The 19186-nt window shown below is 42.2% G+C and overlaps 1 protein-coding gene across 38 annotated transcripts in view; it reads right to left on the bottom strand.

Annotated features, from left to right (window-relative positions):
- The window catches only part of abi1a (abl-interactor 1a), a 49433-nt gene that overhangs the window by 15658 nt on the left and 14589 nt on the right, over nucleotides 1-19186 (bottom strand). For 17 of the 38 annotated variants that reach the window (XM_071541823.1, XM_071541817.1, XM_071541821.1 and 14 more), the window contains one exon: nucleotides 5634-5838. The exons of 4 other annotated variants lie outside the window; for them this stretch is intronic. In XM_071541823.1, the coding sequence (XP_071397924.1) occupies nucleotides 5634-5838 (205 nt within the window). Of the gene's footprint in view, nucleotides 1-673; nucleotides 689-5633; nucleotides 5839-19186 lie in introns of all 38 variants that reach the window. 17 more of the 38 variants (XM_071541805.1, XM_071541812.1, XM_071541799.1 and 14 more) reach the window with 2 other exon arrangements.

The following is a 19186-nucleotide window of genomic DNA, read 5'->3' as shown; positions in this document are numbered from 1 at the left end:
AACTATCGAATGTTATAGGCTTCCCAGATACCAATTCTTTACATATCTCTATTTGAAGGGAATGTGTCGTCATATTGAAGTGACGCCAAGCCCCAGCTTGCAGCAACCGATGCTGCCAACTGGCCAGTTATTCATGACTGCAGGTCTTTAGCTCAGTCACAAGGTGTTGACTGTTGGTTAGAAACTTCTGCGTAATTTCAACAAGGCTTCTTGCAAAACACATTTATTTCATGTGTTCCTCTTATGCTCTGCCAAGCGCATAACCATGAATAAAGATAATGACTTAAAGTGTGACAGGACTGAATGTTTGTATTGTTTTATATAACATTTGAGTTGGAATATTGCCCGGTTAAATAATGCTGCAAAAGTAAAATTCAGGTCATGTATGCTTCATCTGGGAAACCCATAAGTACATACGGGACATAACTGGACAACTATGCAACATGTAACATAAATGACAACATACAGGATTGGTAAATTGACATGGGGGAGGTGTGTTACAGAGGATCGGATTGTGGGTTCTTGACTAAGTGGAATATAAGTTGGTTAATGGGAAATAAATGGGAAACGACAACAATAACCACATGTATAGGGGTTTGCTGTAAGAGGGAGCTGGAGGAGTCTATCAATAATACACTATGGCAAAATGGGTCATGTGACAAACCAGACTTACCTTGGCTTTTAGCCACTTAGCGTGGGCGAAGAAGAAGAAAAAAAGAGAGACAGAAAGAGGGTGTGTCAAAATGGCCGTGTCTAAACGGATAAGCACAACTCAAAGTACAAGTGAGCAAGAGAAAAACGGTTCCTCATGCTATTTACACCGAGTAAACATTTAGCAAGACCTGGGCAGGTCAGCGGTTACAAGTCATCGTGCCACAGGAAAACATTGTGGCTCCTGACTGTTGTTCTCCAGACTCACATCTACCACACCCACTGCAGTCAGACTGGAAGGAATTCACAGGGATCTGACGGCCCGACTGTTGTGCACAAGTGAAACAAGTTTGTCACTATCTTAACTGGCCTGTCATGGTTTCTGAGACTGTATACCGCTAAGAATTTACCTTTGTATGTCGTAATGCTGGTATTGTCTGCCAGCTGTTAGTCTGTGGTGTTTGTAATCTAATTTTTCACATTATTTCCTGGTTTGAACTCCGAATCATGTCCGTTTCTCATCATAAACGCATTATTTGCAATATAAAAAAACAAGCTCTTGACCATGTGTGAGCTGAGGCTGACGTCTAAGAGATGGAACCAGCTAACATCAGGCCGATCTGCAGTTTGACAACTACAGAGTCAAGTGGCTCATCTATAATGCAGGCTCCCTGGTGGTGTTTGTAGAAAGCACTGAAGCATCACAAGACCACAAGAGAGAGCAGATGAAACAAAAATAAAGTTTGGGTAGGTCAGTGTGAGGTGATCTCTGCCTCTCCGGTCTTTAAAACAGGAAGTGGTGCAGCTGCGGATGGTATACTTCATGCACAAAACTCACTCTGCCCAAGTTATCAGACCAAGACATGATTCAATTTACAATCTAGGTCAAGCTACACAGTCTAAGGCCACCCATATCTTTCTGGCAAATACTGTATCTCTGTTTCGCCTCCGTTTGGTAACAGCTGAGTTGAATTACAGACAGACAGGTTCAGATTAAGGTCATTATCAAGTTCAAAAGGCTTAGCATGTCAAGCTGGAAATCTAGTGCGCTTCAATCTGTCAAAGCAAAGTGAGTCTGCTGGGTCAATGTTCAGCACAGGAGGAGACAACCCAAACACTTCCAGAGGCCAGGCAATGAATGAAGCTTTTCTAACCAGAGTAAAAGTATGTTATATGACAGTGACTAATGTGCTAACTGTGTTATGAATAATGTGACTATAAAATGAAGGCCAGGGAGATTAGACATATCTGAAGGCCCTGAGAGGAGAAAGACAGATGTCACTCACCTTCAAAGGAAGCTAAGAGCAGCATATTATTCCAGTGAATATCTAGCAACCCATTAAAACCTACTTTTTTCCCCCCAATGAGGTGATCCATATAAAGTACTATCATTTGTAACATCTCAGATGGCAAAGGAATAGAACTTGTTAACTTGTAACTGACACAACACACGCAACCAACTTGAAAAACAACATCTGACATCATCGGCCCTGCGTTCACGAAAGCCCCGCTGACTAGATTAAGTATCAGCTGACTGGAGGAATAAATCTCATCTTTTGCATTAATGCTGAAAAATACCAATGTCACTGTCAGCGCGCCTTGGGAAGCAGGGACGCGCTGATCTGTTGGTCATGTGATTCCAGTGACAAGGCAGGTTACATGATCACTGCACATTATCTAACAGATTCATTTTACCTTCTATCCTGCCTTGTCGTTTTTTCTTTAATCGCTCCCATTCCTCTATCGCTCCTTCTGATCTGAATACAGCTTCTCTTCAATAATGTACACTACCAGTCAAACGTTTGGACACACATTTTTCTTTATTTTTACTATTTTTCACATTTTAGAATAATAGTAAAGACATCACAACTATGAAATAACACAAATGGAATTATGCAGTGACCAAAAAAGTGTTAAACAAATCAAAACTATCTTTTATTTTAGATTCTTTAAAGTAGCCACACTTTGCCTTGATGGAAAGGCAAAGGCTTTGGAAAGAAATTCATACATTAGGCATCAACTTCACTATTTATATTTGTCTAAGGGACAAATTTCAAGCATTTAAGCCTAAGCCTTTAGATAAAAATGGCTTTAAGAGAATGAAAAACATAGTTCATAGTTCATTCAATCCAAAGTTTTGCCTGGTATTGTATGTTCTGCATTGAGTTTCTCTTTTCTGTATTATCAGTTCACTCATTAGCGTGACTCAGATTTAAGTGTCTAAACATTGTGTGACACTGTGAAACCAATTCAACATTTAGGGTAATTCAAACACTCCAGGCAGATGCTGATAGTTTCACAGTTAACTGGAGGCTACACACATGATTTAAACTCCCATTAAAGCATTGATTCTGGTCAGTAAACCATGGCTATAGATATTCCATACAGGCCGGGCATCTGACAGCAGTCATCGCAGGCTGCTGTATGATTTAATATGCAGTATTGATGTTGGATATTGATTACCTCTTTGGGCTGCGAGATGCACAGATGAGAGGAGGTGAGTGATATAGGACTGCTGTGTGTACGGGAGCATGGGAGCCTGTGTGTGTGTGTGTGTGTGTGTGTGTGTGTGTGTCTGCGTGTGTGTGTTCTTTTCCACACTCATATCACATTCACGAGCTCAGTGCCGCATTTATAAGACATTTGAGGGAGAAAATCCATTGGGATTAGGCCCAGAGTAATATGTGCGGCACTAATTTTCTTAAAATAGATGCATCAAAACAGTCTCAAAGGACCCATGAAGCATGATGTTTTCAGTAATTTGACACCATTGTAAAACATGTGTACCATCATCTCAGTAATATCCTAATTTACTGCATCTCATCTATTTATTGCAGTAGAGTCACGATCCAAGATGATTCAAATGGACCTCATTATGATTGTTTTTACTTCTTTGCCCTGTAATTCTATGGGGATTCATTCATTTTGAAGAATATAATTATCATTTAGTCATTTACTTTTGCTATGCATGCATGTTAGAAAATTGGAGGGTGGAAAAAATCAATGGGAGCTACTAATTTTGAACTGAATTTACAAAGTTATATTTTTCATGGACCAAATTTTGGCTTGAGTTTTGTTGTTACGGGCAAAATTATGCATGCGAACCTTTCATAAACAATGGGAAATTAGACAACTACTCTCACATATGCTGCTTATAAGCAAAACACTTAAATGTCTTTTTGAAATATCGTCTAATGATCAAAGAGCAATTTTAGTTATACTGCAATTTGGAAAGAAACACATCATTCCATCATATTCTCAAAAGCACGGCCTACATAAACAGTACTTGACACTTTTAACTACATTATGGTCATAATAATGTGGAAAACTTGGTCTCATTGTGGTGAGAAACATACCCAAATAATACGTTTCACATCCCATTAGGCGACACACCCCTCCACCATGACAGACGGGTCCAATGAAATCTGCCACATAGTAAATTGAGAGTGGCACAATGGCTTTTATCCCGCCTTATCAATGCCTATCATTCTACGGGACGGTAATGGTGGGCCCCTAATCCAATCTGCCTGACAGCAGCAATTGATCGGCTGATTGATGGGGCAGTGGAAGCCCAAAGGGGGGCAGACGGAGATTGCAAAATGCCTCCAGCCATCAGGATATGATGTCATTACCACCTCTGTCATGGCGACCCATATGACCCCTAAAGTAAGCCCTAATGGCAGGACAGGAAGCGTTTGAGTGGGTCATACTTGGGAGAACCTACTTTGTGAAAAGAGTTTCTACTGAGGGAGTTCATTGCATTAAAATCTGCTTGTTCCAAAGACCCATTTTCCCCCAATCACATTTTCACTGGTTTGAAATAAAACGACAAATCCAATTGTAACAAATCATTCAACTGCAAAGGATTGCTGAGTAGCAGTTTGACACTGGAGAGAACCAGGGGGAAAGCGATTACGAGGGCGGTCGAGGCCTAAGTGCCTTTAAAAATGTCTCGCAAATTTGTCTCCGCTCACCATTTTCACAGCGCTATCCAAGAATAGAAAATGTTTTCTGAAAGCTATATGATGTAATCGCTTTTCTGTTCACTTCCTCCCCCACCCGACTACCACCAACCCACACTGAGGTGCTTTCTTCTGAAGATGAAAGAGAAAGCATGGGAGAGAGGAGTGTGTAAGAGAGAGAGAGAGAGAGAGAGAGAGAGAGAGAGAGAGGGAGAGAATGAGAGTAAAGCGGGAGAGAAAGAGAGAGAGAGAGAGAGATAGGAATACCTCTGGCAATGCAGAGAGGAGGGGGGAAGGGAGGGAAATTAGACATACCATCAGAACAAGTAGGAAGGAATAGGAGAAAACAAACGTGAACATAAACTAGCGATTTAGAATACGGAGAATTGAATGTGGAGAAAGCGAGACTCACTGTAGCTGCGTTCAGAATGGTTCACTCCTTCACTCACTCACTATTCCCTATGGCGTGTTTGTCATACAGTGAACTATATGGGTATACGTTTTGGACACTACATTAATCATCATAAAGCATCATGACAGCAGGTTGAAATGTACTCAGGTAGCATCGATTTTTGTTTTGAAGATTAAATTACAAATAAATTCTTGAAATTCTAATCGTGTGCAAGTGTGGTTTTGTCAACTAAGGTGCTGTCACCTAACGGTAGCAAGCTGTTTTGGTTTGGCAAACTATGCTTGTACTCTTCTTCTCCTTCTCCTTCTCCTTCTCCTCCGGTAAGACATGATCGCTTTGCATTGTGGTATACAGGAGAAATTGCAGGGTACATCGTCTGTTCACTACAGTTTGCAGTGCACTGTGGGTATTTTATAGTGAACTATATAGTGATCAAATTAACCGTAGAGAATTCGGACACTAGTACAAAATGGCAGACATACTATATAGTGCCCTATTTGTGTAATAGGAACCGTTTAGAGCTCATGAGTAGGGAACAGGTTATAAGAGAGTGAGCAGTAAGCAGTGAAGAAGCCTCAAAAATAGGTAATCTGATCAATAAAGAAGACCAGGGAGGAAAAGAGAAAGTGCGCTCACCTTCACACCGTGGCCCACATCGTCCAGTACGGTGTAGTCGATGGGCTTCCTGATGTACCTGACCGGCCGCTCCATGTTGGCCGGCGCTATGATCTTATGGGTCCTCGCCGTGTTCTTGTTGGTCGTCAGGATCCCGATCTCCCGCCTGGCCACCTTCTCTTTATGGATGTCCACCGTCTGTAAGTGACACACCGAGGGGAGAAGAGAGGATTTGATCAATGCCACAGAGAAGCTAATGGAGACGAACATCAGGGACCCAAGGGAGCGAGTGACCTCGTCATACTGCAACTTAAGACGGTTTTAATTAAATCATGTGGCTGTGCTTTTCATCGCCACGGTCTTAATCTTTTTACGCAGCCAGAGCACACCAATAAAATCGACTGCGGTACGAACCAGACGCTGCACGGCATCATGACCGAAGCATGTGTATTTGAACATTTAGCGCTGCACAGAGTCTATGGCTTGGAATGAGCATAACGACCCCAAAATGTAGTGAGAACATTCAGCAAATGTAATTATGAAGGTATTTAAATAACACAAAAAAACCTTGGAACATGAGATAGTTAGAAAGAGATGGAAGACATGTGTTAAGAGCATGGAATCACAATTTGAGAGAAATTAAATTAAATCTATTGTGTTCTTAAGTAGATCATATTTCCAAGGCTTTCAATTATAACTATAATTGGTGAATCGTTTCTCTCTGAGTTCCCTCTGCAATACCAGGGCCAAATGTTGATGCATTATTTATGCTTCTTGAGACAGAAGAGGATTTCCCTACCGAAACTGCTCCACTGTTTGATGAACCACCTACTCTTCTTTACAAAGACTAATTACTTTAAAGCTGCACGAGGAAACTTTGCATATTGGTGGCTCCAAATGGCAGAGAGAGGTCAAATTTGAACTTCAAAACCCAGAAATCATGTTACCCTAATGGCGGTAAACTGCACAAACCTCATGTTTACCAATTACTGGTCTGTGAACGCTTTATACCAGAGATACGAGAGTTCTAACGTTGTTGAGTCCGGCTTTCTCTGGACAGAGAGCTCGTTAGTTTTTGTTTAAGAGATAGTTTGTATTCTGTTCTTGAAGTTTCGATTTGTCACTTCTGTGGGCGAAGAAGTGGCCATACTCGACACCAGACTTTCATTTGGGCAAATGGGGCAAGTCTACGGAGTCTCAATTATGGGGGATGGAACACTCTTCTCACTTGCAGTTCCACTTTGTGATTTAGGCTGGTAAGACGTATTTTTACATAAAGATGTTGCCTAGTGAGTCTTTTTTTTACCTAAAACAGAGAGCAGAGTAGAGCTGCAACGATTAATCGATTAATTGATTAGTTGTCAACTATTAAATTAATCGCCAACTATTTTGATAATCGATTAATCGATTTGAGTAATTTTTCAAGAAAATTACGTCAAAATTCTCTGATTCCAGCTTCTTAAATGTGACTATTTTCTGGTTTCTTTACTCCTCTATGACAGTAAACTGAATATCTTTGGGTTGTGGACAAAACAAGACATTTGAGGACGTCATCTTGGGCTTTGGGAAACACTGATCGACATTTTTCACCATTTTCTGACATTTTATAGACCAAACAACTAATCGATTAATTGGGAAAATAATTGACAGATTAATCAACAACGAAAATAATCGTTAGTTGCAGCCCTAGAGCAGAGAGGGAGCATCACAGAGCAAATCACAGTTACTATTCATTTCATTTCATATTATCGCATATCAGAGGCTTATCAACCGTCACGTTCAAAACCGCTGTGAAATCTCCGACAGATCTCAACACCATTACACACCACTGAACCCCCCCATCCTCTTCTCTCTCCGAGTTCACACTCCCACCGAGCAGAGAGTAGAGAGAAGAAGAGTCCAGGAGCAGCTGCTCTTCCTCCGAGAGATGAAAGACTGCAATGTCTGCTGAGGGCAGACCAGTAGAAAGGATGGTCTCTCACAGGGGGGAAGGAGTCCGCGGCCAGCGCCAACAGAGGATTCCTTTCATGCCACAGGGATCTGGAGCTGGACTTAGCTCTGCCTCTTTATTCTAGACTGTTCCACTGTATGCTTGACTGGGCCTTCAAGTATCACTCATCCCACAGTCGAGGGAATCAACACTCTAGCAGGCTCATTTATAGCCCAATGCGGTGCAGTCAAGCAAATGACATCTACTATGAAGTCTGTGCACACATCATGTTTATCTAATTTTAAATGATGGCATTAATGAGATATAGGCCTAAGGGCTGACAATGAAGTATCTGTTATCTATAAAGAATGATGCAGAAAAATGATTACGTTCTTACGGGGTACACTAGGGTAAAAGCAAGCGTGTTGCTCAAAATTACAGAAAAAAAAAAATCAATATTTCATGAGAGGCAAAGTTGCTCATGCATAATTGCTCCCATAGAGACTCCCCATACAAAGGGGAAACATCCATTCAGTTCCAATGCCCTGTTGTGCCTGTTTGAATTAAGAGGGATGACGAAGCGTTGACTACAGTAATCCCTTTTAACCTGTGGTGGGCTGCCAGGACATGAGAGGCTCTCTGTTCAGAAAGGACTACAGTGACAAACTCTCCCCGATGAGTTGAACAGACCAGTGCACAAGAAAATCCATTTTAGCAGTAAGCCTGTTTCAAAATCCAGTGTGCAATAGCTCCACTAGGATGGGATTTAAGCTAATAGCTGCACACCACAGACCAGAGATAATGCACAGATTTCAAAATGTCATAAATCATGATTGTTTGAAAACAACTGGGCCAAAATGAGTCTACTGGCTTCTATTTCTAGTGGGGTGCTAGGGCTCAGAGCCTGACAGTGGTCTTACAGAAGGAGAAAGAGGGATTGGCTCAATAGTCCTGGGCTTGGTTTTACTCCCAACACACAGCAATAACCTCACTTCACCTCACTGTGAACCCCACCACAGCGACCTCTCCTCTGATTGCAGTGGAAGCCATTATAAAGACACAGGCCAGGAAAACAGTCTAAAGCCTACAAGCATTGTAACAAGCAGCTATTATAGACATTGTTATTGTAAGATATCATCTGGAGGTGGGTGTTTTCGGGCAATCCTTAAAGAGTAAAGTTCCACCACCAACCACCGAAAGTAACTCTTCCTCAACCAGAGGACTGTTGCTGAAATACTGCAGCTAAACTGGGAAAGCATCTGGTTTTTGGCGGAACATACGCTCCTTATCTGAGAACAGTGTGTGGACAAACAGCATCGCAGCTGGCAAAGAGGGGAAGTGAGAAGGCGACATGGTGTGAGTTCATCTCCTTCCTGTATGCTGAGAAAATAGCCCTGCTGAAATAGTGAGAGCCCGATCTTACACAAGCGTTGACAGCAAAGTAAATTTAAACGTCTGTCTTTAGCAAACTTTCACACAGCGTGAGAGTTAGGCTATGCCCCGTCGAGACTGAACGCTTGCTAATCCGCTGACCGGTGGCCCAAAAGAACGATAAATGGATCTGACAAAAAATGCAAAGGTCTAAAGCAGAAAAGCGCATTCTGGTTGACCCCTCTCGACTGACCCAGTGGAGAGCTGCAATCTGAGCGCTGGGCTACTTAATTGCCTGTCTCTTTCGAGTCATCCTTTCCCCCGGATTGAGTGTGCAATTGCTTCTGCTGACTAGCTTCGAAACTGGCACTTAAGGTGTTTACTTGATCCCAACGGCTAGACTGTTTTGTTGCTGATCATCTGTTAGGAGGAGAGAGTCTGCTGTGCTGGGCCTGAAATGTGAATGCGTCTTGCCAAACTGAGAGGTGGATGATTCACATGTGATCTCAACCACTCATGTGCTTCAGGCCTGCAGGTCTTTTCCCAGAAAACTGACCAGCTTTGGCTCTGGTGTTTGGCTTGTCCGTCAGGCTACAGGCTTTTATATGATTTAAGTGCCTCATCTTCTTGCTGCTTCTTTTGTTTGTACCTGCTCTTTTTCCTCCTGCCCTCCATTATCTTCATCTCTTCCTCCCTCTACTTTCTTCTTCTTCTTCTTCTTCTTCTTCTTCTTTCAGCATCCCAGTGCTTTCCTTTATCTTTTCTCTCGCTCTCTCTTTCTCTCATTCCACCTCTATGACTGGTTTGAGCATCTAGGTCATACCTTGAACTGCTGCCAGCATCGTCATCATCATCCACACATTCTAGCCAGAAGGAAAAAATAAATCCAGTCAAGATCATTTTGGACTGGAAGGGATAGGCAGCTCTTCTCTTTTTTGGGTACGAGTGAGTCAGTAGAGCGGTTGCCATGATGATTCTTGTGTTGTTAGTAGCAACAAGCTCCTAAACATTTGTGAAAAAATGAAAAAAAAAAAAAATAAATAAAAAAAAATTATTTGACTATGCAAATTCAGACAATGGTTGCTCCAAATGGCAGCGAGAGGCACAACTTTGAACTTCAATACCCAGAAATCATGAAACATGACATCAGTAAACTGCACACTTGCTGCTGTTAAGGAATTTGTATTTTGTTCTTAACTTTTGGGCAAATTGGGCAAATCTATGGTGTCTCAATTAGGGGGGAGGGAGGGCTTGAAGGGAAATGATTGAATGAGTTCATACACATGCAATTTCTATGAGACTTTGTCCATTCTGCCTGACTGGAAGAAGTCTCTGAGCCTCTTGGTATCGGGGTTGTTCCCACAGTGACCCTCTTTGACCAAGCCCCATGTTGATTTACACTGCTCAGACAAGGCGGGTGTTGGGGGGGTGGGGGCGGGGTTGGGGGTTCACACATTTACACAAGGCCTCTGCACAACATCAGCAAAAGGGGCATAAATCTCACAGTCCAGTGGGACAGCCAATCAAAGGGCCTAGAATGGAATTTCGAAGACTTACGCAAACTTAACTTGACAGCTTACCCCAGACAAACAGACACACACACAGATACAGTCTTGGAGAGTGAGGTAAGGAGAGTTTAAATGTCTCTAGACTTTGATATGGAACGCAGACAGCCGGTTTCACTTCAGCATATGTTGGAAGAGAAAAACAGCCCTTTCAGCGCTTTGGCAGCCTGGCCTAGGGATGATATCCTTAATAAAACGCCTGCTACGCACAATTGCATGGACAAAAAAAAAAAGTACACAGTACTGTGGGCGTAGTATGAGCTGGGACTTAAGAAAGCTTACACACAACATGGGGGATAGTACTAGATGAACACACCCTTCATACCAGTGTGTATGTGTGTGTGTTTGTGTGTGTGCCACTAGCCAGGCCAGACAAATGTGCCAGTGGTTAATGATAGAGCTAAACCGCAGATGATTATATTTGGACTGAGAAAAAGAGAGAGAGTAGAAAAACAGCCATGCCCAGATGTTTCAGCAAACTGGCAGAGAGTCAGTCCCTTCCTGTGTTCCTTTGAGAGATACCACACACACACACACACACACACACACACACCACTGAAAAGCGCTCAGTTCCCATGGCGCTCTGTCCAAGAACATAAGAACATGGGGTGTTTTGACTGGCGTGTAATATGCTACTGGCATCATCATGAACCGGGACTGCACACGATTATCAAATAAGATGTAGCAGCAGAGCGTCTTATTAGAGGTCATCTTTGGCTGAGAGCTAAGATAAGCTTGTCTTTACAGCAGTCCAGGAATTGGACATCCTTGTTCTGTGGGATTACGAGGAGATAATAACTACGGAGCTCATGTCTGCTAAACACATTTGAACCTGGACTTCGGGCCCGCTGGCTCACTGCGTCGGAGGCCCTGAGGAGTAATCACATGGTCAGAGCCGCTGACAGGTGAAGACAGACTGATGAAGACGTGTACCGCTGTTTTTTCAACTGTTATTTATCCAGGAAAAGTTGACTAAGCGTGTTATGTTCTTTCTGAGAAAAGCCCTCACATACACACCGTTATCCACATTCACTCCTGAGAGCTGACTTCATCAATTTGTGATGTTCAATGCATAACAGGAGTTATTTTATGAAGTGTTGTAATATACTTTTATGATGTACCCACTTTCTCAACCTGCCTACTTCTACCTCAGTTAGTGATTTCTTACATTTCTCAGAATCACTTTCAACAACCTCCAGAGAAGGGGCGTGAACTTGTACTTGGCCATATGGCCTTATAGGGGAGAAATTGGTCTCTCTGTCTCTTTTACAATGGATTTCTCCCTGTATGATTGTTGAATGTCGGTGCAAAATGGTGAGAGTAGAAAGAAGCCCTCGCTCTTTGATTCTGAAGTCCTGACACCAAAACCTGATGTTTACTGTTGATGCTTTACATGGCTGCAAACATGTCTCCTATCAAATCCCCTTGTAGCTGCACTTGAAATGTAGTGTTAAATTGTTTTAGGGTGGTTTTTCCTTTAAGTGTCTTGCTCAGGAACACCTTATACAAGATTTTAACCGGTGAACTTCCAGTCACAAGTCCACTTTTCCAACCTCTAAGCTGCTGTCGCTCCCACTCTCCATTTTCTGGTTCTCACTGTGTCTGGCCCGTCTGTTGGGGCAACGCAAACCAACACAACAACCGTACGCCGAGCCAAAATGGCTGTTCGAAAAGACCAAATACCCCTTTGTCTGGTCTCTGTTTCTCAGCACGGTTCCAGCCAGCCAGCACATCTGAAATCCGTCATGTGTGGAGTGAAATAGTTGTCCAAGAGCCCCTAAGTGGGGCGGTTTCTCCGAGCCGTTAGCGCAACACAGAGCATGTCAGAGCTTCCATCTGCACTGCGAGCCAAAATGGGAGGTCAAACGCCCAATAGGGAGTTCTCATTTTGGCAGCTTCTTGTTTAACATCCCTCAAAAACTGAATTCCTCTGGTAAATCTAACAACCTTTGTGTAGTACGACTGAGCCAGAAGCAGAGGATGGAAGGATGGGACAAGACCTGCCAAATATTCGTCTGAACTGTGAAACGTTGGACAGAACGCCTCTCCCACTCTCCCATCGGTGAAAAAAACACCATTAAAAAGAGTCAGGACAGCGTGCCAAGGTTGATGCTTTGTTTGCTAACACAGCACATATGGAAACACCTCGGCTGACTTTTGCCAATCTAACTTTTGGGCTGCGGCCAAAACAGCCTTCTGCTACATAAAGCCTGTGCTCCCAAGTTTACATACAGGCTCAGAGCGAGCCTATATATTGCCCTTCCTGCTCAACACCAAATCAGCCTGTCTATCATTCAGCAGTGTTGCAGTCTTTCAGTAAATAGCGGCTAGACTAAGAACCAGACAACAGGAGAGATAACAAACTGCAATAGCTGAAGCACAGCTACAGTTTGTCTGTGAGGGAAAACAATTTCATCATCGGCCTTGTTTAGGAGGGACTGTCCAATCAGTGCATTACATTAGGCTACTCTTAGACAGCGAAGAACTGCAGAACAGAGGTATAATGATTGGATGTAATTACAGAGGGTTGTTAAGTGGGAAAGAATGCGCTGGTAATGGCGAATACGCTTTGCAGAGGGAAAGGGGTGGAGAAGGAACGGCAGGAGAGGAAGCAACCACACAGCAGAGGAGCTGATGATTCACCAAAGAACACCGCCCTCCCTCCACAGCATCACGCAGAATGCTCATTTTTGGCTAATAGAATCAGTCTTCTACTGTTGGCCACTAAGCAGCTCCACAGGAGCAACAGGGGGTTAAAGGGAAGTAAGATTTTTACTGCCACATAGCAAAAGCCGGGCCATAATATATCTGCAGGGGGTTGATAGGGTTGTTGATCAATACCAATGACTCAACCATTACTTCGCCAGGTGCTGAGTTTTCTGGCTTTAAAAACTCGCTTTCCAGCCCACATGCTGTTCTGGAGCAAAAACTCCCTGTCTATTGCAATTTCAAGACACTCAATCTCCCCCCACCTGCTCACATGCGCAACTACTCAGTGATGGAGGACGGCGTTACGAGCGAAAGACCGGCATCGCAAGACATTCGACAAAGCTACTAAAGCTAAAAAGCCTCGTTCTCAAGCCAAAAAAGCTAATGACAAAGCAGTATTATTATTACAAGAGTATTTTTCATCGTGATATATTACCTCTTCACTGGACATTTCTGTTGGATTTCTCCAGTAATTAGCGAGCTTATTCATCTCTACTGTGAAAATGTGACTTTATTGATTGTGTCAACTACAGGCCACTGTAGCTCAAGGGAGGAGGGAGGAAGGGGTCGGTGCCAGAGACTTGTGTAGGAGGAGATCATATTCGATATCGCAGAAAGTATCGCGATATTCATGAAATATTGTGATATCTGATACTATCGAATATCGGCCCAAGCCTAATCGATGTTGTTGCGATTTCTACTACTTTCCTGAACCAAGGTGACGGACCACACAAAGACCCAGCCACGCAGACAGAGACATCACTATAACCCGCTGAAAAGAGGCAGTAAATATCCAACACTGAAGTAAAAAAAAAAAAAAATACAGGCAAACTCTGCATGGAAATAAACACTGTCCCGTTTCACAGCCAGGCAAGAGGGAGAGACCACCATGTGCTGAGAGGCAGGAGAGAGACCAAAATACACAGGCAAGCACTGGGATCAGCAGGAAACCCAAGGAGCCTCCAAGCGCACGCGCACACACACACACACACACACACACACACACAGCCTATAAGGCTTCATTTCCTGTTTGGATGAGTGCCATTCCTCCTCGATGGGAGGTCAAAAAGCCAGCACTGCAGCATACAGACACGCACAACCCCAAGACTGACTGAGAGTGTGTGTTCTCATCACGGCCCGGCACAGAAACACACACATACCACAAGCTGCAGGAGCAACTGCATGCTAAATCCAGGGAATGAATAATAATCCAAAAACCGAACGAGTGCCAAGCCTAAATCATGAATCCTACACTTGCCCTATTCCCTTTTTAAACGGCTCGCACTTAAAAAAACAGAACACAAACGTTAGGCTAATTCATGTGATTGGATGAAAATAACTTGTAGTAACTGCATCTCAGTTAACTGCACAGCCATGAGAACAAACCGGGACTGTTTATAGTAGATGTGAGTGTCAGCTGCTCTCTGTATCCCCAGTCTGTCATTGTGCTACTTCATCACTGCGCTGTGGTCACTGGGTTCAATGAGCGTACTGGCAAGCTCCAAATGTAAATGCGGTCTAGTGCAAATGAAATGAAACGAGGTGATTTACATTATTGTCAACACAGACGTACCGCCAAAAAAAAAAAAAAGAAAGAAAGGAAAAGCAGTGTTGGAGATTGTGCCTTTTTCTGCAATCAATCCCATAAAGATTCATTCTGGATCTGTTGTTTGCTTACGCTCTTGCCCAAAATTTTACTTAATTAAAGTAAATAACACTTAATACATTTTCTTGATAAATACACTGATATAATACAGTATCATCTTTGAAGCATCATCTTTAATAAAAAGGACTCAACTTATTAAACAGAAGAGTAAAAAGTTATTTTCTGTTTGAGACTGAGTAAGCTTCTTGATTCCTCAAACTACAGTGAAAATTTAACTAAATTTTTTCATAAATTTCACCAATCCCTCGAAAAAAAAAAATCTTAGAAAAGTTAAGTTTTTTGCAATTCTAAAGTAATGTTTCAAAGGTTTTATTTGAAAGTATTTTACTGGTGGTCTATTGTCCTGTAAAGACTAAATGTTTCGATGACTGGAGTTTCCCTCAATTGTTTCCCAGGAGTGAGTCAGTATTTCCCCCTCTGACAGACATATTGTCATAAGACACATGTGGATAAAATGGTAACTTGTTCTTGCAACTCATGTTGCCACAGAACCATTTAAAGGAAGGAATTTTCTAAGAAGGCAACACTCTCTTGACCACACACACACACACACAAGGCATCAAAAGCGTTTTTTACAATTATAGCTCTGTGTGTGTGTGTGTGTGTGTGAGAGTGAGTAAGTATGTGCTGCTGCGTTCACACTGCAGGACTTCATGCTCAATTCTGAAATGCTGCACATATGATTTTTTGGGTTGAGTCTTTTCTCAGAAGTATATCCGAGGCCAATATGAACTGACAGCGATGTTGAAAAGACACTTGTGCAGTAACAGTAACAAAAGATGTCATGAACACTTGTTTTTGTACCCACACTTCTCCTATTTATTTTGATCAGCTTTCAGTTACAGTATGTGCCTTCCAGTTTTGACTGAATTGAGGCGTTTCCCCAAACAAAACAGACTATTTCACTTTGTTTTCACTGTCATGTCTCATTGCTCATGCTAATGCTCAACCAAGCTGCCATGGACGCCAAAATTAAGATTTGTCTCGGGTGACTGACGGAAGATTTACTTATTGTCATGGCAACGCTGACAAATTCTGATTCTGCATTCAAATACAAGTCACATGTAGGTCCCGTGCCTCAGGATCCAATTTTGTAAAACATATTCATGCAGTCCAGATCAGAAAATCAGTGACTTTTTACATTACACAGGGAAAAAAATCAGACTTGGGACTGTTCAGTTGCAGTGTGAACATAGCCTATGTGTGCATGCAGTGATATCCACACACACACACACCCCTTTCTCTCTCTCTCTCTCTCTCTCTCTCACTCTCTCTCTGTGTACTCGGGGTATCACAGAGAGGGGGTTCTCAATGGGAGGCTCTTTCTTCCGCCGGACGGACAAAGCGCTCCCTGTTCGCAGCCTCTTAGCAGCCACTTCACACGCAGCACAAGGTGGAAGCCCCGCTAGCCGCCCTATTCTCCCATCAGCCTTCCGCCTCAATACTGCAGAGAAACCCCGCCACTGAATGACAATGATAGCAGGGCAGGGAACACACAAACAAATACCTGTATAGCACACACACACACACACACACACACACACACACACATTTGTGCAGGCACAACTGCACATAGACACACACACACTTTTCCTTATTCACTCATGTTGCAGCCAGACCTTGACAGCCATTGAATATCAATAAGAATAAGCTATTCAAGTAGACACACTATAAATTCAAAACACACACACAAACACCAAGATTCAAACACTGCAGAGGTTCAAACTGTTCACGGACATTTAAGGATGCAAAATGTTCCTGCGGCTGTAGAAACTGAACAGAATTGTGCATGTTGTTTGATCCTTTTCCCCTACAACAATACCCAGCCTATGTCCATCTGCCACTTAACTAGGGCTGGGACATATATTTCATAATATCGATATCGTGATATAAGACTAGATATCGTCTAGTCTTGAATAACATGAATGTTACTTCTTCCTAGGCTGCGTTGCAGTAAAGTGACACAATGTTTTTCTGAACTTATTAGCCTGTTCTGGCTGAGTAAAATGGCTTTACCTGCTCATCATATCCACATTACATATTACTGATTACACATTACTGATTACTAATGATCATTACTAATTTTCAAATGTTTTTTTGTGGGTAAATATCTTATGAAAGCACGAATACTCATCCACAAGATAACCTCACATTATCGATATCGAGGTATTCAGTCTAAAATATTGTGATTTGGGATGGGACGATATATCGAAACTCAATATATCGCTATATAAAAATGTGACAATGTGTATCGTGGGGCAGAAAAATGAATCGCGATGTTAGCTAGATTTTACTCTGCTGTAGTAATCACAAATGAGACAGCTTGTCCATCACAATTTCCCAAGCTCTCCATTGAAATTATATTATTTAGGCTATACTTTGTAGAGCTGCAACGATTAATCGATTAATCGGCAACTATTAAATTAATCGCCAACTATTTTGATAATCGATTAATCGGTTTGAGTAATTTTTTAAGGAAAATAAGTCAAAATTCTCTGATTCCAGCTTCTTAAATGTGAATATTTTCTGGTTTCTTTACTCCTCTATGACAGTAAACTGAATATCTTTGGGTTGTGGACAAAACAACACATTTGAGGATGTCATCTTGGGCTTTGGGAAACACTGATCCACATTTTCCACCATTTTCTGACATTTTATAGACCAAACAACTGATCAATTAATCGAGAAAATAATCGTTAGTTGCAGCCCTAATACTTTGTAATGACAATTTTAATTGTTGTTTGCATTCTAGCGAGTATTGCTAGAAAGATTTGTGTCTCAGAAATAAACATTTCTGAAGTCAGAATTCAGGATTTGTTGTCATTGAACTTTTATTTATTACACCGTATCATGGTTGTAGCAAATCGTGAACCCCATATCTCGTACTGAATCGTATTGTGACATAAACATATCGTCCCATCCCTAGTAATGATATTTGATTTTGTCAAATATCGGCCAGCCCTACACTCAACCCATACAAATCCACAGGCTGTGCTGCAGTACAGTACAGTTACACTTGTCATCCAACTCTGGAGGATGCACCCATTCCAGTCAGAGAGATGCCGCTCAGCAGACACACCCAAAACCAGACTGAACCCGGTCTAACTGGCAAACCACTGTGAAGCGGCCCTGACGCCAGGCCGCGTCTCGCCACACACTGACTGACACACTAATGTAAGAGAGAGCCAGATCATCAGCCGTACATGGCTTCAGGCATGGATCGGCACGGGCTTAAAGACAGAAATCTAAAGAGTTTACCGGGAAGAAAAGAGAGTGTGGAAAGAAGTAGAAAAGCTGGCTGATCATGTGTGAAATACAAAGTATTAAATTCTGTAGGTGTGGTTTATTGTTGGTCTCTCAAGGATAAGAGATTCTCTGGGAAAGATTTTTTTTCTCATCTCAGTGATTTTCACCTGGTGAAATACAACTTCCTATCCTTTCTCACACACATACACTACCCGTAAAAAGTTTGGGCACACCTGATTGAATGCACTATGTTTTTCATTATCTTAAAGCCATTTTGATCTAAAGGCTTTTGCTTAAATGCTTGAAATTTGTTTCTTAGACAAATATAAATCCTGAAGTTGATGCCTATGTATGAATTTCTTTCCAAAGCCTTTGCCTTTCCATCAAGGCAAAGGGCGGCTACTTTGGAGAATCTAAAATATAAGATAGTTTTGATTTGTTTAACACTTTTTTGGTCCCTGCATAATTCCATTTGTGTTATTTCATATTTTTGATGTCTTTACTATTATTCTAAAATGTGAAAAATACTAAAACATAAAGAAAAATGTGTGTGTCCAAACTATTGACTGGTAGTGTACTACTGAAAAAAACCCCCAAAAAAACCTTTCAAGTTGCAGGCTTTCCTCTCCATTTCCCATGCAGCAGAATACAAGCTGCTACAGCCTCTGGGGCTAATGCTAATCTCATATCCATGAGCAGAGGGGCGATCTGGGGGCAGCTTGATAATGATCCACCTCTGAACAGGACAGCAGAGAGCCATAAAACACACCCACAGCCTGGAAGCTCATAGCCAAGCCCCTTTAATTATTAACACAGAGAGATATGCTTCGTTACGGCCAACACATAAAGGAGCTCTCCTCTCGCTTATCCGCAAAAACAACAAGACAGAGATGAAGGCTTTATGAATGAAGGGAACATTAGGCATATTTTCTAGTTTCCGAGTTATCAATGCGTTGCTGCCAACCACAGAGATAAATCATTCAGAGCTTCCCAGCTGTCCAGAGGGGGAGACAAGTTATGCTAATTGGAGAAAGATGAAGTTGTTTAAGATGAGGAGGA

Source organism: Centroberyx affinis, unplaced genomic scaffold (assembly GCF_046629955.1).
Source record: "Centroberyx affinis isolate AG114_WGS23_722 - 3 ecotype Tasmania unplaced genomic scaffold, CSIRO-AGI_Caff_v1 ptg003958l_1, whole genome shotgun sequence".
Taxonomy (NCBI): domain Eukaryota; kingdom Metazoa; phylum Chordata; class Actinopteri; order Beryciformes; family Berycidae; genus Centroberyx; species Centroberyx affinis.
The sequence above is the reverse complement of the archived record's forward strand: the minus strand, read 5'-3'. Positions and strand labels throughout refer to the sequence as shown.